At 38.3% G+C, this 27665-nt stretch overlaps 1 protein-coding gene across 1 annotated transcript in view; it reads right to left on the bottom strand.

Annotated features, from left to right (window-relative positions):
- The window catches only part of TUSC3 (tumor suppressor candidate 3), a 148498-nt gene that overhangs the window by 102346 nt on the left and 18487 nt on the right, over positions 1-27665 (bottom strand). Inside the window, exon 2 of the mRNA XM_039349415.1 lies at positions 1788-1957. Coding sequence (XP_039205349.1) covers positions 1788-1957 — 170 coding nt within the window. The remainder of the gene's footprint in view (positions 1-1787; positions 1958-27665) is intronic.

A 27665-nucleotide genomic window follows, 5' to 3' on the forward strand; every position in this document is an offset into this window, starting at 1 on the left:
CCAGGATCACTATTTCCAATAGAATCATCCCATCTGGGGCACTTATTTCCTTTTGTCTCATAACGTTCAGGAGAGATCCAATGAAGCAGCAGCAGCAACAGCCTCCTTCCCCAGCCAGCCATACGTTGCTAGCAGGCACCCGAGTTACTCCCTTGTCCATCCTCTTTCCAGATATAAGATTGCACCATTTTCTATTCTTTCATGATCCTCCGAAAAGCCCTACTGAAGCCTCTTCCTCCTCCTCTTCCTCAGCTAACCCACAGAACTGCCTGCCACTTTGCTAGAGGGAGGTGGAACAAAGGAAGCCATGGACTACTGGATAAACTGCACCCTCACTCTCCATTCTAGCATGTGTCCAAAGGACCCATCCCTCCAGAAAGGAAGAGGGCTTACCCATGGCACTACTCAGTCAGCCCTACCTTGGCAGCAGGCAGCAGTGTCACTCTTTCATTCTTCCCTCACTGGTAATTGCTATTAAGATATTTCAAATTTTGGGTTCAGTTCCTAAGCAGCCAATGGTCAGTCACTTGCCAGGACTTGTCACTAGCTGATTGGGTGCAGAGACCAAAGGAGAGGAAGAAGTGGGGATACACCCTTGCCAACTTCCCTTATGCCCTACAACCTACAAGTTTCCAGGAAATATAATCAGAAGATGTGATGGTGTTATCATAGGCACAACTTTGCCACATTTCAATCCAATGGCAGTCATGGATCCATGTATTCTGTAAATAGTTTGTATTATGTTGCTCCAAAAATTGTTACTTTATGATGCACTATTTCATCCAATTGAAAGTTACAAGGTATCAATAGACACAAGAATTTCAGTAGTACAGAGATTGAACTGTATAATGGATATTGCTTTTATGAAATTTTTACTGACTGCTATATTTTTTATCTATTCTAGAATTTGTTATGTATTGGTTTACTGTTATAAATCATTATTATGTTGTAAGATTTAGTGACAAATAAATTAAATAAATAAACTGCATCAAGTTCAGTGCAGAATAGTAAGATCCCATCTACACAACTGCCAAAGAAGGAAATCACTGCTTCTTTTTTAGGTAGCATATTTTCATACAATTTTAAGCATACTCTTCCTCCCCCCCTCCACTCTTTCATACATACCGTACTCTCCACAGCAATGACCGCAAGTCATAAAAAAGAGGCTCCAAAACATTACAAAAATATCTAGAGTAAATAGAAACAGGAACAAAGATCCAAGCAGAAACCTATGAAAGGTCAATTATGCTTTTAAAAATATACTACGAAAAATGTTCAAAATTAGAAGTTGCTGGATTTGGTAATAATTTACTTTAAAAATAGAAAATAATTCATGCTTAACTCATTTCTTGCAGAGACATAGAGGAGGAAATTCCGCATTATTAGGTCCAGATGCTATGTGGATTGTATAAATTCTCACATGGTCCAAACCTGACAGTAGATCAGGCCATTAGCAGAACAAGGAGCAGATGGAAACTATATTGTATCTCCTCTAAACAAAGAATATCTTTACATGGAACTGGTAAGATGAGGAGAACCAAGAAATTTGAACACTATTATAACTTTTATAAACTTTCATAATGACTTCTTAGCTTTTATACAATAAATTCACTTATCAGACTTTATTTATTTATTTTTCAAGTCTATATGGCTGTCCATCTGATAAAACAAGTGACTTCTTGGACTGTTGTGTGACACGCTATCCAACCTGCTAGGGAGAACAGCTAGATGTGCTAATTAAGTAGCTAAGAAACTTTTAAGAGAGGAGAGGAGAGGAGAGGACTTACCTGCAAACTGAGCATTGTCTCTGTGGCTGCAAAGCTGTAAACATCACGATCACGGAATAGTTGCGAGGTGGCGCCTTCACAAACCTTCTGAATTTATCTCCATTCATACGGATGACAGAGCGCCTTGAACTCCATTCAATAAGCTGTTCTACCTTCTCTGCTAAAAGATTCTGAAATCAAGCACAAAGATAAAGATATTAAAAAAGTTTTATATGCCAGGATGCTGCCATAAATATAAATTGGCAAAATTTGTGTACCATACTTCTGGAGTTACAAGCTTAAAATAGATGCTTCTGCTAGAATAATTTCATATTGCCATTTCCCTGGTTGGTTTAAGGAGACATTATAGTAGTATAAGTTCATGAATTTTTCTGAAATAATGATGTCTGAAGAAACAGGACTGAGTAATGTAAGCAACTGCAGATGCCTCCTTTCAAAAACAGAATCTAATAAATTATAAAATTACTATATCCCATAGGTTAATTAAAATCCCACATGTAATCAGTAAAATATTTGAAAATTTCAACCATTTGAACTTATTTAGAAGGGACATGGAGGTCACTCTGCACCCAGAACTGAAAAAAGATTATTAAAAACTGGAACAGTACTTTTCATTCACATCAAAGCTTCTTGAAAAGCTGTTATTTAACTAGGCATATGTAGTGCCAATTATGTACTTTGGAAATACAAAAGTATAATATAGTTAAGTACCATAACAAAGTGCCAGAATTCCTCTTTCTCCCCCAACAGCAACAGAAATGCATATTTCACTGATTAATGGGCTGATACAACATGTATTAATAGCAGCTGTCAATCCATAATAAAGAAATTACACAAGATAACAATACAAAAGCCTATATATTAGCAGGATATAGATGATGTGAAGATTTGGTTCTATAAATCTGACCATTCTGAAATAAGTTCTCTTTTGTCTAGTTCACCAGCTGGGATCAGACCAGATATTCTACCATTTGCCTGATTCTTCCAGTCTTTTACTCCTTAGCTTCTGGATTTTTTTATTGGCCTCCATGCCACTCACCTGGACAAACTTAGCATATATAACTATGAAAGCAAATCACAAAACCTATTTGCCCCCAATTAAATTAAGTACAGTATTTCTGAATGTCACTCTGTAGATCTACAGTTATGAATAATGATCTTTCAAAACTGTTTTCCAGCCATCTAACATAACAATAGCCTCCCTAATTTGATTAAGATGGGTAGCCATATAAATTTGCAAAATGAATGAGTGAATGAAAAAAAAAAGCGTGTATTCAGAAATTACACATGTTGGTTCTCTCAACAGGGAATTATAAACTTGAAGGGGTCCTTGGTGCTCTCTAAGCTTAGTTGCAGATGTTTCATTACCCAAACCTTCATGGGGCAAAAGCCACTATGAATTTACAGAAAATAATACAACAGTTTCCTGTTATACTTTTTCAGAGTACATAGTAAACACCCATTGGTTGGCCAAAATGGCAGCCTCTGAGTTGCCAACACACTTATAGATGGTAAATTTAGGATTAAGATGAGAGGATTATCACAGGATTAGAGAGTTGGTGAGTTCCTACCAATATGATTCAGAATAGCTTGTCATGTTATCAAGGCTGAATGGATAATGCATCCTGTTCTGAATAAAATCTCTGGTATCTCTGTTGACACAGGATACTAAAATTTACATAATTTTCACAAATATAACTGTGGCCTCTGCTTGTCCAGTTACTGTATGTTGTATGCTTTTTAAATTTTAAACATTTGCATGTAGACAAGGACCTTGAAGAGATGAGGCTTGATAAAAGCAGTCAAGACATAAAATCTAACTAAAGGGCTGGTAGTAGAAAACCTGAATTCCATCATATAAACATTTCTCAAAAACCTTCAATATTTCATTTTTTATCAAAATGTTTGAGCACATTGTGACATCTCAATATCATCCTCAGATGGCAATGACTATTTGGATGGTGGTGTGTTTCTAATATTTTGAGAAAGTTTTACTGTATTGAAAGTTCTAACATAGTTTTAAAATAGCTTCAAAACAAAATGCTGGCATCAACACTTTTTTTTAATCCAGGAGGGCAAAAATATCAACCCCCTATATTGACATCATCACTCTGCCTAGTGGAGTCCTCCAGAGGGTGTCTTTTCACCATAGCCCAGCTATTAGCTTGATCCATTTGATAATGTTTGAAGCCTGGATACAGGTTACTGGCAGCCACACAAATAGACTAGAACACAGAATCAATTCCACAAGAAGAATTATATTTTATTGAGATAGGCTTTAATAACAGAGCCTAGGGACAGTTTGTGCTATCCCTCTTCTCTTTCTTATACCTTAGTGAATCTGGGAGATGTTTGCCTGGCCACTTCAAACATTATCTAGCTTCTCAGAAATTAAACTACAGTATGTCTCATTCCTCTTTGCCTTGGTAACAGTTGTATATTTCTGTCAATGTCATCTCCAACATTGCAGTCCAGAACAATACAGAATAACAGAGTTTGAAGGGACCTTGGAGGTCTTCAAATTTAACCCCCTGCTCAAGCAGGAGACCCTATACTATTTCAGACAAAATGCTGTCCAGTCTCTTCTTAAAAGCCTCCAGTGGCAGAGCACCCACAACTTCTGAAGGCAAACCGTTCCACTGATTAATTGTTCTGTCAGTAAATTTCTCCTTAGTTCTAGCTTGCTTCTCTCCTTGATCATTTTCCATCCATTGCTTCTTGCCTTGCCTTCTGGTCCTTTGGAAAATAAATTGACCCCTCTCTTCTTTCTAGCAGCCCCTCAAATATTGGAACACTGCTATCATCTCACCCCTAGTCCTTCTTTTCACTAGATTAGACATACCCAATTCCTGCAATCGTTCTTCATGTTTAATCTCGAAGCACTAATCATCTTTGTTGCTCTTCTCTGCACTCTTTCCAGAGTCTCAAAATCTTTTTTATATTGTGGTGACCAAAACTAGATGCAGTATTCCAAGTGTGGTCTTACTAAGCATGGTACTAACACTTCATATGACCTTGATTCTATCCCTCTGTTAATGCAGCCTAGCATTGCATTGGTTCTTTTGGTGGCTACAGCAACCAATAAATTTAAATAAATAAGAAAATAATAATAATACAGGTACACATGATCAACTTGACAAATAATTTATGCTGGGAAGTACATGACAAAATGTACAAAATCCCCGTTAGTTCTCCTGGACCTCTCAGTTCTATTCACTGAATAATAATGATAAAAACAATGCTGAATGATATTAACGAGAAATTCTATTGATGGAAACTCACAAAAAATAAAATCAGTTAATGAACATGTAAATAAAATGCCATTCAATAAATATACATGCATAATACCATGTAAAGAAAGCTGAATACAATAAATGGCAGACTGGAAGAGCCAATGAAAAACATCTTAAGTGGCTAGCAGCCTATTGTCTTTGTGACCAATAACTCAGGACAATGTATACAATCTGAACAATGCATTGTAGAGTATGCCAGTTATATACTGGCAACTGATCAAAGCTCAGTTATAGAACAGGGTGAAAGGTACATTTAAAATACTTAGCATTAGAACCATTATTAAAACTGTTTCACCTCCTCCCTCGGGATGGCAACTAAACACAAGGACAGTTTTTCCCCTCATGCCACCTAATTCTCACAGTGCTATCTAATGTCTATTTGTGTTTACCCATATAGTATGGCTGTAGTATTATTATTTATCATTATTTTCTTTACTTCCCCCTCTTATTGGTATTATTGTTATTGTTACGCTGCTTCTCCATGTACACTGATAGCTTCGGTATTGGAGCCAAATTCCTTGGTGTCTAATCACGCTTGGCCAAATAAGTTATTCAATTTAATTGAGTTCAATTCAAAATCTTAGTTTGTCAGAAATACATCGACATATGGTCTTGAAAATCAATAAAAGGCTGGGGGGTCAAGCATTTTTATACCATATCATGATAAAGAAATCTCTTAGACCAGGTTAATTATTTGTATGCATCAAACCTTATACTGACAATTAGGATCTGAAGGTAGTGTGGCAGAAATACGGTGTTTTGTAACATATATTCTTTGTCGTGCATTCACTCTCAGAGTTGTTGTGAAGAAAATCAAGGAAGGGAAGAGTGTTAGATATGTTTGCACCTTTGAGTTACTAATGAAGAACATAGATGTGGGATATAAATCTAATGAATAAATTCATCCTGCTCTCAATGCTGAGCATATACTAAGGAAAAATGGTTTGAAAGATGAGCAATATTTGCAACCGGAAGAAGAAATATCAATAACGTGCTATACTGATGACACACCCTAATAGCACAAACTTCAAAGGATCTGCAAAGCTCTTGTAACAAAAGTCAAGGAGCACAGTAAAAATTAAATATAAAAAAGACTGAAGTAATGACAATAGAAAGAATAACCACTCTTAGAATTGACAAGGAAGATAGTAAACTGGCAGATACCTTCCTCTTTTTTAAACTAAATTATCAATAATAAAGGAACAAGCAAGCAAGAAATATAATAATAGGGGAGCAGCACTGAAGACCTTGGAAAAGAAATTCAAAAGCTTTGATATGTCTATACCTACAAAGATAATAATAGATCAGAAAAGGATATTCCCAATGACACTCTATGGAATTGGAAGATAGACTTTGAAGAAACAGGACAGAAAAAGTTTTGATGCTTTTGAACTGTGCTGTGAAAAAGATTGCAGAGAATACCATGGATAGTGACACTTCCTGAATGTGCCATGGTAAGCTGTCACCTTGCTGGCTTTCACTGGCTAGCAAAGCAGTTTTTATGAAGAGAATTGCTGGCATAATCTCTCTGGAACAAAGGAGAGGTTGAAATCATCTATGTGACCCAGGACAGCTGCTCCTCATGAGTAGATTGCAGAAACAGTTACGGTTCGTTTATGCATGGAGAGGCTGAGAGTCAAGACTGCATCACACTCGCACACCAGCGAGTGTGGACATAAAGCCTGACTGAACTTTACATCTTAATCACCTTTTTGGATTTTTATTTCATTTTATTTGTTGCATATTGGATAAATCAAGACCCTTGGATTGGCAAGGTTTTATTTATTCATTGGGTGAGTTTCTACCTCCTTAAAAGACAATGGGGTAAATTTTATTGTAAAGGTTTCAAAAATACATGATTTTTTTAAACAATGCAGCAAACGGGTGTTTAGTATATAGATTTTGAAATGTTAACAACGGATTAAGGGACCAGAGGGATTTGGAATTATAGTTTTGAATTATTTAGAAGATATTTTCTCATGAGAAAAAGAAGATTTCTTTTTGTTTTGTTTTCTTTTGTTTTATTCTGATAAGGAGACTTTGAAGGCTGGATATTAGAGCCAGAGAATAAAGAAAATGGAGCAGAAATTTTTGAATATCTTTCAACCACATTTTTGGACAGAATGTATCAAATGCTTGATAAAACTGACAGTGCATGTTCTAATGAATTTATAAAACAGCTGCAATGAAAGTCTATGACATTAATTTAAAGAGGGATTTAAATGTAGTACAACTGAATCTGATAAAGATGACCTGTTCCCTAAAGGATGTGAGCAGTCATTAAACCAAGAAACTGATCTGGGTAATTTTTTCTTTTGGATAGACAAAAAGCTCTGCTAAGACTTGCAAAACTTTTTTAGAAGTGACAAACAAAAGCATAAATTTTACTTATTGATAGAAAAGCTATCTATTAAAGTTCTGAAGGATTTTCACTTTGAAACCCAGAGCAGCAAACCACCCCTGAGATTTTTTTGGAGGAGTTGTTGCTGAATTAAAAAAAAATCAGAGAAGATTTATATGACTGGCTTGCTTGACCAGAATTAAAAGAAGAAAATAGTTGTATCTGGTTGCCTTTCTAGATTTTTGTTCACAATAATTGATTGACACAGCATTTGCACCTTGTTTTCCTTATCTCTAAGAGATGAGCTATGGGGAGAAGAGAGATTATGTTTTGTTTAGAGATGGTGGTAAGCTACTAAAATTGTTGTGCTGAAGCAATAAATTACTTTTTTTCTCTTTGTATTGACTTTTATTCTCTTCACTTATAATTCTTAATAAAATTATTTGAAAAAATACCATGAATATCAAAGAAAAGAAACAAATAGATCAATGAACAATGAACCCAAAGTTCTCACTCAAAGTATAAATTACCAGGCTAAAATTATCTTACTTGGGATGCACAGGCCTAGTTCTCTGGAGAAGCTCTAATAATAGGAAAGGTGGAAGGAAAGGGAAGAAGGGATGGCCATGAGTGCTAATGAGTGCATAGTTTGAAGACCCTTAGGACCAAGTTAGGGGCAGATCATCATGGAGAAAATCTATCTTTGTAGTCGCTAAGAGTTGCGACATATTTGAGGGTATATAATCAAATATAATTTCAAAATATAAAACTATATATAACACATCAGTTAATTTTATCCATATAAAATGTTATATAAAATGATCTGTAATAAAATCTGAGAATGTGAATAAGAATTTGCCATTAGACATACAAAAAACTGGATGACCCTTAAAACTTAAGAACCAAATAAGAATGTTAGTCCCAGAGAGTAACTGATTTTTTTTTCTTGCTGGACTTAAAAAAGAGGGTTTTTTTTTTTAAAGTTTTGAAGAAATTTGAAACAAGGATCAACAATTATTTGAATGGATTACGGAGCAACACTGTTTTTATGCAAAAGGAAGGAACATAAAGTTGTTTTACTTGATCATGGTTAAAATGGAACATGTTATTTTGGTTGGTTCTTTTTGGACCTGCTGACATCTAGACTAGAAAGATATTGTGTTTTGGATTTGCTTATAGCTGGCATAGAGTTTAAGCCTTTTTCCCTACAGTCACTTTATGTCTCCTAATCTGACAGAGTTTAAATAGGCTTAATATCTAATTGTCTTTTTCTTAAAAGCAAGGGATGTTTATAAACGTATTCTCTTTAAAGGAAGTATCGTTTCTTTTTGTCATTTTAAACTCAGCCTTTTGTTTATACTATGATATTGGGACTACTTTATGACTTTTAAATATGGATTTGTTTACAGTTATGAGTTAAGATATGCCAAGATGACTTTAACATTTTTAAATTCATGTTGTTATTTTAGAGCTGTTTGGACATCTTACTAAATCCTGGGTCCGAGACAATGTTACTTATTGGATTTGCCTGTACTTAAGCATTGAGTTATAGCACAAAGAGTTTTATATCTGTTAATTAAGATGAAGTGAAATGATAGCAAAATTATTTATACTTGAACTAATGAAATTGCTTTCTTGGTTTTTTTCTTCTTCTATGTTTTCTTATGTGTTTTCTTGTAGTTGTTATTCACTCTATTTTTTACTTCTTTTTATATTATCTTTCACTAATGTAATTAAAACTTTTAATAAAATTATAAAAAAAGAAATACAAGCCACCTGATTTTTGAAACAAAAGAAAGTTCAATGGGTTTGGAAAAGATCTGTGAATTAATTATAAACCATTCAATAGCAAGCTCAAAAGTAAGAAACAGGCAGTGATTCACATTTTTCTACAAACAACTTTGCAATGAAATATCTATTAAGCAAACTGTACATTAGTAATGCCTATAGGTTGCAAGACATTTCTTTTTCTTTAAATAAACTAGGCATTCCTTCCAACTTCGGTTTTCTTCTCCTAAATTTTCTACTTCTGTATATATTTCTCTTTAGGCTGTTTGAAGAATTTTCTACTTTCTCCTTTTTTCCTTTCATTGCTATAAATTTATGTATATATTTCCCAAGATCAAAATGATTAATCATTTTCTTGTTTATCAGCAGGCCTACTATGACTCTCTACACAAAACTATTACTAAAAGGAAAGGATTTATTTATAACAACATATACTGAACCAGTATGCACATTTTTCTATTCCTAGAAATGAAGGGCAGCATATTCTTTATTGGTTTTTAATCAACTGTTCTCAAAAACCTACTCTTGAAATTGCTTTGATAAGTAATTAACCACAGCTCGCTTAAGGAAGGTCAACATGCACTTTTTATTGGCTACCCAATCTTAGCAGCCTATTCCATGAAGAACCTGAATTCATGAATCCATTTTTGTGTGCATTAATACCCTTTTTATGAGACATACTAGTCAATATTGGGAAGCAAAATAAAATGGAGGCAACAGGATATTCAGCTGAGTATAACACTAATGTAGTAAAGGCAAAGTATGCTGCTCAGTACTCAAAGAAGAGAAGAGAAGATAATATATCTTTGCTGCTTTGAAGATGAGAAAATTAAACTGCTTCAAATCATGGGACATTAGTAGAAAAATACACCATAGTATTACATAAAAGTGAACTGATGGATGCATGGCTTTGATAAGATACAGCTTATAGGGAAGATCTCTCAGAGAGAGAGGGAGGGAGGGAGGGAGGGAGGGAGGGAGGGAGGGAGAGGGAGAGACCATTGGCTGCCACCACCATGCTCTCCAAATACAGGAATGCCAAGTCTTTCATACTTTGCTTATGAAATATCAGGGAAGGAAACAGATTTTGTTCTGCTTGATTCTACTTGAGAGAATCAAATATAAAACAAAAGGAGACTTTCAAGAAAGAAGCTAAGGGTTAGCTAAAAAGATTTCTCTATTGTACAAACATTCCTCTAGCTTGGACAAGTCAGGCACATGCCACAGCTCCAAACAATCCCTATGCCAATATGCATCCTTTCCACAAACAAATGCTGATGCTTATACCTTTAAAACACTAAGTTCCATACTGGCAAATTCCAGTTTGGAATTTTTGAAAAATTGGAATATTTATACAACTATTGTAAAACAAACTTTTAAACAGTTTTAAACACAGCTTTCACATTTGTTAATTTAAAATCTAAAGTTCTTTTTTTAAGATTTATTTATCATTTAACACATATATAGATAGTCCTCGATTTATTCCCACATTTGGGACAAGAAATTTAATTGCTAAACAAGGCTGTTGCTAAGTGAGTCATGCCCGATTTTATAACCTTTTTGCCATTGTTAAGTGAATCATTACTACTATTAAGTGAATCACATGGTTGTTAAACAAATCTGGCTTCCCCCACTGATTTTGCTAGTCGAAAGCCAGCTGGGAAGCTCACAAATAGTGATCACATGAGTCTGGGGAATGCTGCAACTGTTGCAAATATAGGCCAGTTGCCAGTTACACCTGAACTTTGATCATGTGACTGTAGGGTGTTGCGATGGTTGTAACTACAAGGATTGGTCATAAGTTATTTTTTTTTTCAGCACTTCTGTAACAGAACAGCCATTCAGGGCTGTAAGTCAAGGTCTATCTGAACAACATGCACATGAAAGAAAGTTAAAAGGAAATGTTCAAATCCACATTCAGATGTCATGGAATTGAAATATACAAGCCAGTTTTTCCTACAGTGAATCTCTCTACATGTTAGAACTGCGATTTGTATATTTCTAAAAAGAGCCAGTTTGTAGTGGTTAAGGGAATTAGGTGTGTGAGTTCTAGTCCGATATGAAGGCCAGCTGGGTGAACTTTGGCCAGCTCCTGGCTCTAGGAAACAGGCAATGGCAAAAATTGACATAACGTGAATGTGCAACCTATTGATGATTTAAAATATCTGCTGAATCAAAAAAAAAGTTACTTGTTTTTCTCTCCTTGCTCTATAAATGTCAGAGGCAGATACATATAGGAATCCAAGAGCAAATTTGTTCTAAGTATAGAAGCATTTGTAACTTGCTTATGAGATGTGCATGCAAAAATGACAACATTAAGAAACAGACACACTTCATCATATAAAAGCATAAAAAGCACAATCATTTCCTTTAGCTACAGCTAACATAAAATGCATTCAGAACTAAACTGCTAAAGTTCCAAATCATTGGGTTCAATGTGATATTAACACAGTTTGACAAGAGATATTGGCGTCTGCATTAATCTATCCTCTTTCATTAAATACCTACCTACAGACCATTCTAAAGCCCAAAATGAAATCTAACATTAATATATTCCTTCCCACATACATAAACAAGAGTATAGGCAATCACCGGTTTAAGAATGAGTTCCATTGCCTAACTCTGTCTTTAACCCAAATTTGTATTTAAGTCTCAATGAGGCTACTGGACCTCTATTTCTGTCTACAAGAATGAAAAACAACAAAAACAAACTTGTTATAACTTTAAAACTGAATTAAGAGGCCACAAATGTCCAACAAAGAGAACCCAATTCAAGGAAAATGTACTGGAATTCAATCTCTCATGGTCCTGAAGGGTTACAGTTAGGTTTCTTGAAGGGAAAGTGATCTGACTAAAAAGGCCGACAAACTGCTTCCTCAAGCTGACAAACTGCTGAAGCCACGCCATGCTTTTACAAATGGCTGAAAATAGGCTATCTATGTATTGAAAATACATGCACTATGTTGTGACGCTCATGAAAGCATTGCAGTTTCAATGATTTCTTTACTTGAGGAAAGAGTACTAGAACGGGTTAGCAGTCTGCCATTTTGTAACAGGTAGAGATTGCTTTTCAGTTGATGTTCTTAACTTGGGTACTGTCTGTACTGATGGATGGTAGTCCAATAATGCAACAGAAGGCATTATCTCTTTTTCCTTCAATCAATTAACCGGAACAGATGTTGGTTAATAGTTAATTAAGTTGCTAGCTGCTTCTGTCATTTCAGCTAGTATTCTGATACTATTCTGGTCTCATTATCACATCTCTCTTGAGCCAAAAATGAAATATTTAATATGTGTAAATGACTTACTTTATAGCAGTCCATTGTTTTTCTTTTCTTTAAAGCATACAGCTTTTCTGTTATTACTGTTTTAATGATATTCATCTTTCAGAAATCTTAGGCATCCCCAAACAATCTACTAACCTGAAATGGACAATTGCTGAACATCAATTATAGAATAACACTAGGTATAAGTGTGAACTTTTTCTGAGACACTTGAAACATCTAGTTATGAGCCCTGGTGGCGCAGTGGTTACAATGCAGTATTGCAAGCTAACTCTGGCCCTGGTCAGAACTTCAATCTTGACTGGCTCAAGGTTGACTCAGCCTTCCATCTTTCTGAGGTCAGTAAAATGAGGTCCCAGATTGTTGGGGGCAATATGCTGATATTTGTAAACTGCTCAAAGAGTGCTGTAAAGCACTATGGAGCGGTATATAAGTCTAAGTGTTATTGCTATCTTGCTGATATTCTGTAGCTAGGTCATGAAAACTACTCATGAGAAGAAAGCCAACTTCAAAATAAAGAGAATGGCTCAAGTCTTTGATAGATTGGATCTTGATGGGATGCAAAACCTTTATATGAAAGTCCAGCTGATTAAATGAAGATAGCACCCATCAAGGAACATTTTAACTTTTCTCTGCATTTTCAAGAACTGCTGACAAGATTTTTGATTTCTGCATATCAATTTTCTGTAATACCATAGAGACTGTGTTGCAATAACTATAATGAAGGATTCAGCTCTCATTCTATTCATAATTTTAAAAAATCAATTATGTTTTAGAATAAAGAATTAAGCTTTTAAAATAACATCTGTCTGCTGCTACATTCTTATTAGGACAATTTCTTTATAAATTAAGAAGTTTGGTTTTATTTTCAACAGCTGGTTCTAATATGGTTATATTTAACTGTAATGATCAGCAGACTTACAATACCCAATTATTACTTTTGGGATGCAATCTTATAATTGCTACTAGTCAGTGGACCGACATAATAAACTGGAAGGTTTATATGTTTGCATAGATAATCCTGCAGAAATTCTTCATTTCAGAAGAGAATCTTTATTTTGCATGAACAATTATTTGAAAATATGAAGGGCAGTCTGTGGGCTCAGATCCTTATCCTTTTTCTATTTGTTCATTCAAAAATCTCTATTTAGAAAAAAAATGTTTAAAATAAACACAATCCTATGTCCTAGTTATTCATCTTGTCCAAGACAACATCAACTGTAAAATGGTATGCACACAACGCATTTTTCTTTCTGCTAAAGCTGTGTTAAAAGAGCATAATGCACTGAAAATGCCAAGCCCCCACAAAAAAGAATTTGAACAAACTGTTATCCAGACATTTTTTATATTCTTCACTTCCACAATCCTTTTGGGTTTTACTACAGGCCTTGTGGCCAATCTGGAAACAAACTAAACTGTTATTTCCTACAGCAGGGGTTCCCAACCTATGGTCTCTTGGCAGGCAGGCCATGGAAATGGTTGGCTGGTGCGCACTCACATGTGCGCACACACCCCACTAACACCCACGGCCCCCTTTGCGCATGCGCGTGGGCTTGAACAGAGATGCTTGAACGGAGCATGGGTGGGTGTCCGCAGCTCATTTGCACATGTGCCACTAGCCCAGGTGGTTTGCACAGCCCGTTTGCACATGCGCAAATGGGGCGCTAGCCGCTGTGGGGTGTGTGCGGCTGTTCACGCATACAGCACCAGTGCATGCCGTGCCAGTGTACGTGGCCTCGTGAGCACACATACACACACACGCACCAATTTTGAAGCTGCTCTCCTTCCCTCCGGTCCTTGAGCTGGAAAAGGTTGGAGACCTCTGTCCTACATAATTAGGCTTGCTCATAAACAAAATTTAAGAGGATTATAGCAAAAAAAAAAGCCCTTTGTGAAAAGGAACTGTTTTATATTTTAACAAGAATATTGACAGTTTCCGAACTGTCTAATCTGGGTAAGGTGAAAGAGGAAAAGAACTACAAACTGTAAACCTTAATTTTTTGATATACCTACAAGAACTGTAGATGTTGTAAAGGAAGAACTATGTTAGTCTATGGATACAAAAAATGAGAAGGAATCTGGTAGAACCTTTTCCAACTGCTTAAAAAGTCATAAGATTTAATGAGATGCAGGTTACATGAGATGCACATAGAGAATAGATTAATGTAGGATTTAAATTGCAACAGAAAACATATTCCCTACAAACACAAAATCGGTATTTTATACATATGCGGCTCACTTCAGTTCAATTGCGACTTATTTCAGGTAAGCCGGCAAATGTGGAATAAATTAATAAAGTTTCAGAGAGAAAAAATGCCAAACTTTTTAAAAACAATTATGGATTTGTAGGATGAAATGATTTTTTTTCCATATTTATGTTGTTTAGAAATCCACATTTTAGTTGTAAACCATTCTTTGTCAACACTCCATAGTTTCAGAATTTATGTATAGCAGTTACAAAATAAATCAGTGCACATCACAGAAGGGGTTTAGCACCACACAGTTTTGGAAAGTAATAGTTTCCCAAGACAATTTTGCATATGAAAGTTGCTCATTTAATTTCAAAGGGATGAAAAAACTTCATATTGCGCTTTAATTGCTAAAAGATGCTGTTTCAGCTAACAAAGTTATAATTTATTCTCCATCAGCAGAGTAAGCATGTGCTCTGCTTGAAAGAACCCTGTATCAAGTTCCTTTTAAACCAAATGTTTTTGCTTTCCATGCAGATTTGATCTGAGAGAAAGACAAACTCTACATTTTGCACATGAAATAAAATCCAACTGAACCTTTAAACCAAAAGTTATAAGCTTAAATTCTTAAGGATTGTCCATAGTCTCCAGAAGGCTTTATATAATACATTTCAGTTATTCAATGTGCATCATGCATTATCTAGTATCCTACCTGCATCAATATTGGGCAGCTTACTAACTTTAACAGCATGATATACCGTGGTCACCAATTATTATACTTTTCTATATCAATTTCTTATCTTAAACACGGTTCTGAGAATATTTATTGATGAAGGATCTACCTTATCTGGAATACCTAAACTTTATTTATAGTAGTCAGTCAAAATGATTTGGTTCATTTTGGTTTAATGTGTTACATCACAGGTGTCAAATTCCCCGCGTCAAGTGACGTGTCATGACATATCACGACTTTTTTCACATTGCCGGAGCTGGGATGGGCACAGCCTCCATGTGATGCAAACAGCCCATGGGCCAGTAGTTTGACACCCCTGTGTTACATGAACCCTGACATTGTGATGTTTAACTATAGTGTCTGTCTTTCTTCTGTGTCTCTATGATTTTAAGTCAGTGTTGATTCTTGTCAATTGCCTGAATAAGATTTTGGAAATCATTGACACTGCCTCTTTCCTAATGCTGAGAAAGATTGACTGGCCCATGGTCATCCAGTACATATAGCTATGTCTCTCCATCATAATAATGCCCTTGGATCTCACATAAGACCCACAAATATTTTCAAAAATTTAAAAATAATGTAGCTTCAATCCAATGCTTTGGGATAGTGCTTCCTTTTACAGAGAATAAGATAACAATAAACTGGGATGGAAGAAAATAAGCCCAGCTGGGAGCTCAAAGACAGCAACCTTATCAGAAGTTAAGTAACTGCTTTATTGCTAATTTCAGTTGTCCTAGCACTGGGTGACAGATACATACTTGCCCAAACCAGCCATTTTCTATTCTGCCCATAATTAACTTTCAAAAATCCAAATGTACTTACTGACCAAAACATTTGCTTATCTGTGCTCTAAAGCACTGCACATAAAGAAAAGCTGCTTCTAAGCACTAGAAATATGTTTTGATTAAAACATGATAAGGCAAAAAAGTTTCCAGTAAATGAGAAAGAGGTAGAAACTGAACAATCTACAAAGTCACATTTTCATTCAACCCAGTATGTTTTACTATATCCCAGGCACCACCGAAAACAAAACCTGAATGTGGAGATAGTCACTAATTTAGATAGCTATTGAAGGAGAACAAACAATGGCTATTAGGGTTGATGGCTGTTTGCTACCTCCAAAATATGGTGCCATGCCTAAAATATTTGCTGATAGAGAGCAACAGTGAAGGAAGGCTGTCAACCTTCTGCCCATGTTTATAACCTTCCTAAATGCACCAGCTGGTCACTGCATGACCATGAGTGCTGGATGGGAAGGTTGTTTATCTGTTTCAGCAGGGTTTTTCTTAAGGCTTTTGTAACAACTATACAAAGCAATGCTGTTTCCACCCATTGTTTATATGTGTGCTTGAGAACCTTTTTATAGGTGGCCGAAGGGAGGAAGGAACACTCCAATTACATTAAACAGTATGTGGTCACATTTTTCTCTTAGACACTTAATTGATCCTCCTTTCCTCCTTGCAAATAATCCTAGCCAAGTTTGAAAACTAAAAACTGGATGGCTCATTGAAATGAATTTTGAATAATACACCACATAGATGAAAATGCTTCAGGATGCCAAACTTAGACTGTTATGGAGCACTACAAGAAGCCTGCAATAAGATAAACTGTTAAAGCTTAAATACTTTGTTTGGAATATTACCTGTCAATCAGAACTGAACAATGATATACTGTATGTTTGTGGAAGATCAATCTTTCAATATTTCTGACCAAAAATGGAATAGTCTGCTCATGTATTCTTCAAGTTTTGATTGGAAAGTCTTTGCACCACTATTAAAAAAAACCAGACATCCAGTGAAGCACATGAAATATTTAAATATTTTTCAGTAACTCAGAATTCAGCTCTTCCATTACAGATAGTCCTCAATGTACAACAGTTTGTTTAGTGACCATTCAAAGTTACAATGACACTGATTTATAACCAGTTTTCACACTTATGACCATTGTAGCATCCCCATGGTCATGTGATCAAAATTCAGACACTTAGAAATTGACTCATATTTATGATGGTTGTAATGTCCTGGAGTCACATGATCCCCTTTTACAACCTTCTGACAAGCAAAGTCAATAGTGAAAGCAGATTCACTTAGCAACAGTTTGACTAATTTAACAACTACAGTGGTTCACTTAACAACTGTGGCAAAAAAGGTTGTAAAATGAGGCAAACTCACTTAACAACAAAAAAATTGGGCTCAATTGTGGTCATAAGTTGAGAACTACCTGTATCTTATGATAGCTCGGTTCTGCCCTTCTTTCAAAGAAAGGAAACAGAGAGTCCCAGAGTTGAGTAACGGATTTTAGGAGAGAATGTTGAGGATCTTATCAGTAGGACTGGATAAAATTCATTGGATATTCTAGTTCAAGTAAACAACCCAATGAGTTATCTAGCCCAGAGGTCCCCAACCTTTTGGTGCCATGGAGAAAGGTTTTTCCGCAGACCAGATGGGGTGTGATTGTGAATACTGCCTGTATCCCAAGGACGGAGCTTTGCTTGTTTGTGCGGCCCGCTTGCTGGCATGCTGCAGACTGGTGCCGGTCTATGGACCAGTTGGGACCCCTTATCTAGCCAAAATGCTACTGTTTATATCAACCACAGACACTGTACATGAAATGAGATTGAATACTGTGTAACTTCAAAAGAAGTCCCCAGGATTTGTAACATTTAAACCAGTCAAGCAGTAGAGAGCTAATACATTAAGCTAGAAAGCCAGCCACCTAAAGAGCGTAAGGCGAGTTTTTCCTATCTGTACTTATTTTTCAGCCTTTTCATATTTCCTTTTTTTGTAATATTTTATTAATTTTCTAATTTTACATTTAAGTATTTAAAAAGCAACATGGTGCCTGGGTTAATTGATAATTCAATAACATACAAAAATCTTTAGTACAAATCTTAAACTACCACATCAAATATTTCCTCTTTTTTTCCCTTAATATCTACTGTCTCATATTTGAACTAATACAGTTCTTATTATATCAGTTAAGTAAAAATAGCATTATTGCATTTATCAATAAATTTTTAGCTTATACATATCCTAGTTACTTTAACATTCAATCTTTATAGACAATCAATGTCCTGTTGTTAGTTTTTCCCAATTTTTAGTTTCCCATCAATATTTAAATTTAGCATTTGATGTTTATAATTTCCAAGTTTTAGGTAACCAGTTTTCTTTATCACAATTCATAACAAAGTCTAATATTCAAGATACATATCTATTTGAATATATTCTATTTCCCACCATCTAGTTCAGGAGTGTCAAACTCAATTTCATTGAGGGCCGCATCAGCACTGCGGTTGCCCTTGGGGGGCTGGGTGGGTGTGGCCAGAGTGGGTGCAGCCTACTGAGTGGGCGTGGATGGAGTGGATGTGGCCTACTGGGTGGGCATGGCCAGTTCTACATCATTTGCATCAAGGGTGCCTGTGGGGACCTGGGCAAGAGTGGGACAGATCTGAGGGTCTCTGGTAGAAGGGAGTGGGACTGGGGCAAGTGCCAAGGCATGGTCCACTGGGGCAAGTGCCAAGATGGCCACCACAAAATTGTACATTGGCTCCCAGCTGGCCTGGGCCAAGGCCAAGGTAGCAGGGGCCATTCCCTCACTGTTTCCAGGATGGCTTCGCGGGCCACATCCGCTTGACATGTCTGATCTAGTTAATAATACAATATAACATCCTTATTTTCAACTAATTTCCAAATGTCTTAAATTTAATGACCAAAATTTCCCCTATTTCAACATCAAATATTTCCTCTTTTTCTCTTAATATGTACTATCTCATATTTAAGCTAATACAGTTCTTATTATATCAACTAAATAAAAACATGTTTATTACATTTATCAATAAATTTTTAGCTTATACATATCTTAAGTACTTTTCATATTTCCAAACAACAGTTGGTCTGAAGTGCATCTACATTTTCTAAGTGTTACTGCTTACAGTTTTAGTTATTTCAATCCCATTCCTATTTCTAGTAGGAAAATTTCACAATAAAACCTCACTATAAACCTCTTCAATTCTTTAGTATAAAAGTTAGGGTGTCTTGTGATTTGAAGCTCCACTTAACCATAAGAACTATGTCAAAACACAAAACGTTGTTTTGCCTCAGCAAAATAAGGATTCCCCACCCCGAACTGACCTATTTTCATGCCTTTTCAGAATTTGCATCTAGGCTGATACCAAACAGTAAAAGAAATGGCTGACAGCTAATCACAAATAAGAAACTGATACAAGAAATAGACATTATGTTTAGGAAATGAGGACAAGGTCGTTTCATAAATGGAAAAATGGAATAATAATCAATGAGAGGGTAGGAAATCCAGAAAGATGTTCATAGACATCTGAGTTAAATAAAAAAAATCCAGTTTGGGAACCTCAGTAAATTGTTTGAATGAAAAAAGAAGTGCAGATATGGCCCGTTAGTCGAGTTGTGAAATGGGCTGTGAGATAACCTTGGGAGACAGGAGGAAGAGTCACAGCCTAGACAACAGTCAGTCAAAAGGGATCTCAGCCTACAGAAAGAATGTGGAGAAAGCATCTCAGAAAAGACCCTCTCCAGCCTCTTAGACATAAAAGAAGGGAGGGAAGACATGCTTTCAGACCTGCAAGATTCTATTACTGTAACCTTATGATAAGGGCAGATGATATCACAGCTCCCTTACAGCCTATCAGCTGTTATCCCCCCCCCACTTGACCTTTACCATATGTGATTAATTACTATCTTTTCTTCCCCATAATGTTCTCATGGTTTCTGTATATATAACTCCTACCTTGGTTTACAACTGTTGTAATTTTTTTTTTAAAGAAATAGTGTATTTATATTCTCTGGCTGCTCTGCTCCAATAAGTTCCTGTGCATTCTGGTGGGAATTCCCCCTCTTCTCCGCTCATAAGTTTTTGCTCTCCTTGGTCATTTGTCTTGACGCCTTCTAAAGAGACCCTTAATGGTAGACCCATTAACGGTTGGGCTCACAATTCCATTTTTTAAAAAACTAGTTTGCATGTAAAACTTCTTTTTTTAGCTAGGGAAATCTTCTTTCTAAGATTTTTCTTCTTCTAGCCTAAGTGAGACTAATAATGATGAAATTCAGACTAGAAAATCTCATTTCAAGAGAGACAGACGATCATAGCTGTTTATGGCAGCTTTGTTAATTTCACCTAGTTTTTAAAAAGATCTATCAAACTTTTCATAACTGTTTTGCTATGAAGTTTCCCCTGTGAACTAGTAAAAAAAAGACAGTGTGACATTTCTTCAAAAGGAGTCAGACAACCCAATAATCCCTTTTTATTGTTAAAGGATATAACACAGCGGCTCCCAACCTTTTCTATACCTTGCATCCCTAGAATGCTTCTGATATATTCTCGTACCCCCTACAAAAATTCAAAACAACAGCAACGAATTATGCATATATACTAGAATTTTGAAAACCCAAGATTTTGCACCCCCTAGAACTGTGGTGGTGAACCTATGGCACGGATGCCACAGGTGGCACGTAGAGCCCTCTCTGTGGGCATGTTGCGCCATCACCCCAGTCCTAGGCCTTCAGCTGGATTTTATAAAACCTTTTCGCTTTATCCTCCGCTGCCATGTGGAAAACAAAAATCAATTTCAGCTTCTCGTGGGAAAAAAAAATATTGCAAAGTTGGAATTGATTGATTGAAATTTTTAGACCCACCCAGTCTGCTATTACCACTGCAGCCACACCCACCCAATTGGCCACACCCAGTCAATGGGCCACACCCACTCGACACCCGACGATACATAAGTGGGTTTTGGATTTCAGTTTGGGCACTCGATCTCTAAAAGGTTCACCATCCCTGCCCTAGAATATCATCTCGCACCCCTAGAGGGTGCAAGCACCCCTGATTGTGAACCCCTGGTATAACAACATAATCCTAAAAGCACAGTAGAAATTCTCCCCACCTTATATCATAGAAATCAAGGCAGATAATTCTGAGTTTCCTTCTCACCCTTTCCTCACATTTTATGTAGTCGTCCTTGAATTTCTTCAAGGCTATCTAAATGCTGCTCAGCTGAAAGCTATAGAAACTACTGTAATGCCAAAGATGAAGAAAAATTCAAATCCAGGCAGAAATGCTTTGGAGACAAAGAGTTTAAGGCTGCTATACACAAGATTAGTAATCTGTAGTTTCCTTTCATCTAAATACAACCCCCCCCCCAAAAAAACCTCCCTTTTCAATCTGCATCAACCTTCTGGCACCTTTCAGATTTGATGCACTACAACTCCCATTACCTTCTGTTTGGCTGGAACTCATGGTAGCAATACAACAACTCTGAAGGAAGTTTTTTTTTGGGGGGGGGGAAAGGTCAATCAATCAATTCCAACTTCTTGTGAAAGATCGTGAAGTTGGAATTGATTAACCTTTCCCCCCCAAAAAAATCTTCCTTTGTTTCTTTGCACATGGCAGCGACGGCGGATCACAAAGGAGAAGTGGTGGGGGGAGAAGGGTGCTCTACAAGAGTTGGGTCAAGCTAGCGGGAGTAGGGTGCTCTGCGAGGGTTGGGTCAGGGCAATGGGAGAGTGGCACTCTATGAGGGTTGGGTCAGGGCAGCGGGAGAAGGGGCGTTGTCTTACCTGAACATCTTTTCTCAGCATGATGATGTAGAATCCACCGGATGGGTAATTTCAGCCTTCCTGCTAGGAAGAGACTAGGTCAGAATTTTGGCCACGCCTTCCTCTGGGTGTGTCTTCCCAGTTTTGACAAGGCGAAGCATCCCTGACGAAGTCTGTCACAATGGCTCCAATCATGACACCTGCCTAGACTACCCTAACAGGAGGGTGTGGATTCTATATCATCATGCTGAGAAAAGGCGTTCAGGTAAAACAACGCCCCTTCTCCAGCATGATGAGTGTAGAATTCACCGGATGGGACATACCAAAGCTGCTCATGTCCCTACGGGGGAGAAAAGTCTACGCTTGTGTCCCCTGAGAAGAAACAACCTGTTATAGGACCTGTCTGCCAAATGCGGTGTCCGCCGCTGCAAACCTATCCATCCTGTAATGCCTGACAAATGAGGAAGGGGAGGACCACGTCGCTGCCCTACAAATCTCCTTGACTGAAGCTTGTGTGGACCAAGCCGCAGATGCAGCTGCGCTGCGCGTCGAGTGAGCCATGATATGTGCAGGAACTGGAAGTGACTGAGAAAGATAGGCCCGAGCAATGCATGCCCTTATCCACCTACCAATGGTCAAAGATGAAACCTTCTGACCCATGGCAGAGGGTTGAAAGGACATGAACAAGGCCTCCGACTTGCGAAAGGCCGAGGTTCGCTTGACGTAATGATGCAGAGCCCTGCACACATCCAATGTATGCCACTGCTGTTCTAGACTATGTGAAGGATTCGGACAGAAATTTGGAAGAACTAAGACCTGTGAAACAAGGTATTAACCTTTGGAATGAAGGAAGGGTCCAATCTGAGGACCACCCTATCCTCAAAAAAGGTGCACAAACCACTCCTAACTGAAAGTGAGGCTAATTCCGAAATCCTTCTAGCCGATGTTATGGCTACTAGCAATGCCACTTTCAAAGACAAAAAATGAAGAGAACAAGAACTGAGAGGTTCAGTTCTTGTACAGATCAGAGCCTGCAACACCCTAGGTAGGTCCCCAGACAGATAGCGATGTACTGTGGGCAGTTTAGCGTTAACCGCCCCTTTTAGGAAAGCACTAACTGCCGGATGTTGCGACAAAGAAACCAAGTTGTCACAGGTAAGGACCGTTGACAGGACTGCAACCTGCCTGCGGATGGTACTAGGTGATAAACCCTTGTTCATACCTTCCAGCAGATAGTCCAAAATATTGGGAATTGTGACCAAGAGCGGCCTGAGATTTTGTTTAGTGCATGACGTGCAGAAGTTCCTCCATGTGGCATCATAAATCCTATTAGTTGAGGGGCGCCTTGAGGCTTGAATCATCGAGATCACCCCGAACGTATAGGATTGCCTAGCTAAACTTTCCCGCTCAAGTGCCAGGCGCCCAAATGGAGCCACTGTGGATCTGGATGTTGAAGATTCCCTTGGCTGAGAGCCACTCGGTCCGGGGGAATCCTCCACGGTGGTGAGAGCGATAGATCCACAAGGTCGGCAAACCACGGATGCCCTGGCCAATGTGGAGCAATCAAGATTATCTCCGCCCTTTCCTGAATCAGCTTGCAGATGGTTGCCTGTAACAACGGAATGGGAAGAAAGGCATAAAGCAGGCCCCTGGCCAATGGCACCGGAGGTCGTCCGTTCCCTCCGCTCCCTGTGACGGGAACCTGGAGAAGAACCTGGGAAGTTGAGTGTTTGATGGGGAGGCAAAGAGGTCCAGATGTGGATGACCGAACCTTATCGAGATGTCCCTGAACAGTGCCGGGTCCAGTTGCCACTCCAATGGTCCACTGTGACCCTGCTCAGGGAATCTGCTTGTCGATACACCTCCCCCAAAATGTGTTCCGCCCTGATGGACCCCAGGTTGGACTCTGTCCACAGACCTAGATCCAAGGCCTCCTGCATGAGCGACCAGGACTGGGTCCCTCCCTGCTTGTTGATGTGAGCCTTGGCTGCTACGTTGTCCGTCAGAATCAGGATGTGCTGTCCCATTACTAGGGAGGAAAACTGTCGGAGTGCTAAGTGTATGGCCCTGAGTTCGAGCCAATTTATATTGTGAACTAGGTCCGACCGGGACCACTGTCCCTGGGCCAGATGAGTCTGAAGATGGGCACCCCAACCGAACAGACTGGCGTCTGTAGTCAAGGTGAGCCTGAGGGGCTCCTTGAAGATGGTCTCCTTGGTCATTGCGGATTAAGCCCACCATAGGAGGGATAACAAAGTGCGGTGGGGAACCCTGACCCTTCTGTTGGAGAAACTGAGATTCTGTTTCTGAAAGGGAAGGAGGAACCATTGAAGGCTTCTTGAGTGAAGTTTGGCCCACGGAATGATCCCCATGCAAGAAACCATCTTTCTCAAGAGTTGAGATAGCTGTACCAGGGGCACTGCTTTGTCCCTCTGAATCTGATGTACCAGCTTTCGGATGCTGACCCAACATTCCTGTGAAAGATAGACCTTGCAAAGGTCTGAATCTATGATCGCCCCAAGATGTAGGAGGCGCTTTGTGGGGATCTTTTTGAAGTTCACTGAGAACCCGTGAACCTGAAGGGTATGTATCATGACTTCCAGGTCTGACTGGACTGACTGGAAGGAATTGGACTGAACTAGAATGTCGTCCAGATAGCATTGCACATGCACTGGCATCATCCTCAGGTGAGCCGCCAAGACTGCCAAGATTTTTGTGAAGACCCTTGGAGCTGAAGTTAGACCAAAGGGAAGGGCTCTATATTGGTAATTCCGGTGTGCGTAACAAAACTGGAGGAACCGGCGATGTTCTGGAAGTATCGGGATGTGTAAGTACACCTCTGTTAGATCTATGGAGGAGAGGAAATCCCCTTTCCTGATACTGGTGAGAATGGACTTTAGGGTCTGCATCTTGAACCTCCTATAGGTCAAGAAGTAGTTCAGACCCTTTAAGTCCAGTATCGCCCTCCATCCTCCTGAGGCTTTGGGGACCACAAACAGAATGGAGTAAAATCCCTTTCCTTCTTGATCCCGTGGTACTGGTTCTATGGCTTTGATTTCTGTCAGATGGGAGATGGCCGTGGCTACCAATTTTGCTTTGGTTGCGTTTCGTGATACCGGACACTGTATAAAGCGGTCTGGGGGAAGAGAGTAGAACTCTGGGGTGAGCCCGTACTTGACGGTTTCCCTGACCCAAGAGTCGTTGATGGTCGCCTCCCAAAGGTTACTGAACAGTGCCAGGCGACCCCCGATGGGAGAGTCCTCCTTGGCGTCACTTGGACTGCCTGTACGGGCAGCCACCCAATCCCCGGAAGGGGTGTTTGGATTGGAATTGGCCCTTGGCTCCCATGCTCTGGCGGTCCTGTGGACGATCCTGCCTGGGGGGAAAGGATCGCGAGCCTCTTGACCAATCCCAGGACTGCCCTGCCCGAAAGTGCTGCCTCCACTCCCAGGAACCACTGGGATGGAAGGCCTGCCTACAGAACTCCTGCTGGGGCCGCCTATCTGACCATTTGGAGGGGTGAGCCAGAATCTTGCGTTTATCCTTGCCCTCAATAATGTGAGGTTCAAAGATTGGCCCAAACAACTGTGTACCGCTATATTTGTTTTTTTTTATTTTTTTAAAATATTTTTTATTGAATAACAAAAATTAAAAACATTGAACATGGTAAATCAGATTTGACATACATCACAGTTCATATTCACAATTAACTACTAATATAAGAAAAAAAACCTTTGCAATAACATCACTCTAATCTCAATCTTAACTTATCTCATTACAATGACTACCATATTTTTTCCCCCACCATCTATAAAATTTATCCCAAATTTGGTAAAAATCCGTTTCATCCTGATTTTTGAGTCTCTTAGTTAACCTATCTAATTCTGCACAGTGCATAATTTTATGAATTAAGATTTCCTCACTAGGTATAGCTGTAGCTTTCCAATTTTGAGTGAATACAATTCTTGCCGCTGTAACCACATGAGTGAATAAATATATATCTTCTTTACTAACATTATTTTCAAGAATTCCTAACAACGTCTCAGGCTTATACTGGATGTTTTGCATACTCATTTCTGTTACCCATTCCCAAACCATACGCCAATATCTCTGTGCTTCCTTACATAGCCACCAAACATGAAAATATGTGCCCTTTTCCTTTTTACATTTCCAACATAATAATGAGTATCCTTTGTACAGTTTGGCTAATCTTGCTGGAGGGAGATGCCATCTGTAAATCATCTTATACGAATTTTCTTTGTATGATGACGCCAATGTAATTTTATTATTTCGCATCCACACCAGCTGCCATTGATCCAAATTGATGTTGTGTCCTAAATCTATCGCCCATGTCACCATTGTTTCTTTAATTTGTTCTTCAAATAACCTGTACTCCAATAGGTGTTTATAAATATTCCTTATTTGTTTTTTTTTCGGACTAAGCAAAATTTTATTTAGACCCGTATCTTGTCTATAAATACCCCATTCACGTTTATCTTTCAGATATCTTGCTTGGATCTGGAGATAGGACCACCATTCTATCTCTATTCCATATTGTCTTAACTCTTGCTTAGATTTTAAAAGACCCTCCTCTGTCAAAATGTCTTTGTACCTAATAACCTTATCTTTCCTGAACAAATTTGGATATATAACTGCCTCCAATGGCGATAACCAAGTCGGAATCTTTGTGTAGTATTGAGAGTTGACAGTATTCCAACTTTTAATTAACCCTTGCCGAACCTTGTGTTTTAAAAAATATTGATAATTTCTATTTTGCCCTTTCCACATATGAGCATGCCATCCCTGCTGAAGATCATAACCCTCTAACTGAATACATCTTTGATTCTCTAAGGTTATCCAATCACTAATCCAAGATAGGGCCGCGGCCTGGTAATATAATTCCCAATCAGGAAAGCCTAAACCACCCCTTTGCTTGGCATCCTTTAAAGCCTTTAATTTTATTCTAGCCTTTTTACCAGCCCATACAAATTCTAAAGTTATTTTATTTAACTCCTTAAAGAAATTTTTATCCAAGAAAATTGGAATATTCTGAAACAAAAAAATCAATTTGGGTAGGATATTTATTTTTACAGCAGCAATTCTCCCAAGTAACGAGAGGTGTAAATTTTTCCAACGTTCTAGATCAACTTTAATTTTTTGCATTAATTTAACATAATTATCTTCTTTAAGTGATGAACAACGTGCAGAAATGATTATCCCTAAGTATTTAAATTTAGAAACTACTTGTATACCTAATTTAACCTCGAGGAATCTTTTTTGAATATCAGTCATATTTTTAGTAATTATCTTTGTTTTATTTTTGTCCAGCTGGCAACTTCGGCGGCCATTAAGGCCGTCTTCTTTCCGATCCGCTCGGTACTGAAGCCCCCACAAGGCTTCTTTCTGCTCAGATGAGCCCCGCAGACCTAGGATAAGCGTTCGACGATGCCGGTGAAACCATCCACACCACCATCCGCTGACAGCTGGCTCCGCCTCATCCTGTGTACCGCTATATTTGGACGTGGACAGACGCCACTTTGACTTCAAATCCATTCTCCACTGTTTCAGCCATAGTAACCTACGAGAGGCAACCATGGCTGCAATGGATCTGGCAGAGTACCTGGTCGAATGAAGAGAAGTGTCTGCCACGTACTCTGAAGTGGCCACTAGCTTCCCTAGTGTCT

Source organism: Crotalus tigris, unplaced genomic scaffold (assembly GCF_016545835.1).
Source record: "Crotalus tigris isolate CLP2741 ecotype Arizona unplaced genomic scaffold, ASM1654583v1 scf7180000018268.1906537, whole genome shotgun sequence".
NCBI classification, from domain to species: Eukaryota; Metazoa; Chordata; class Lepidosauria; order Squamata; family Viperidae; genus Crotalus; species Crotalus tigris.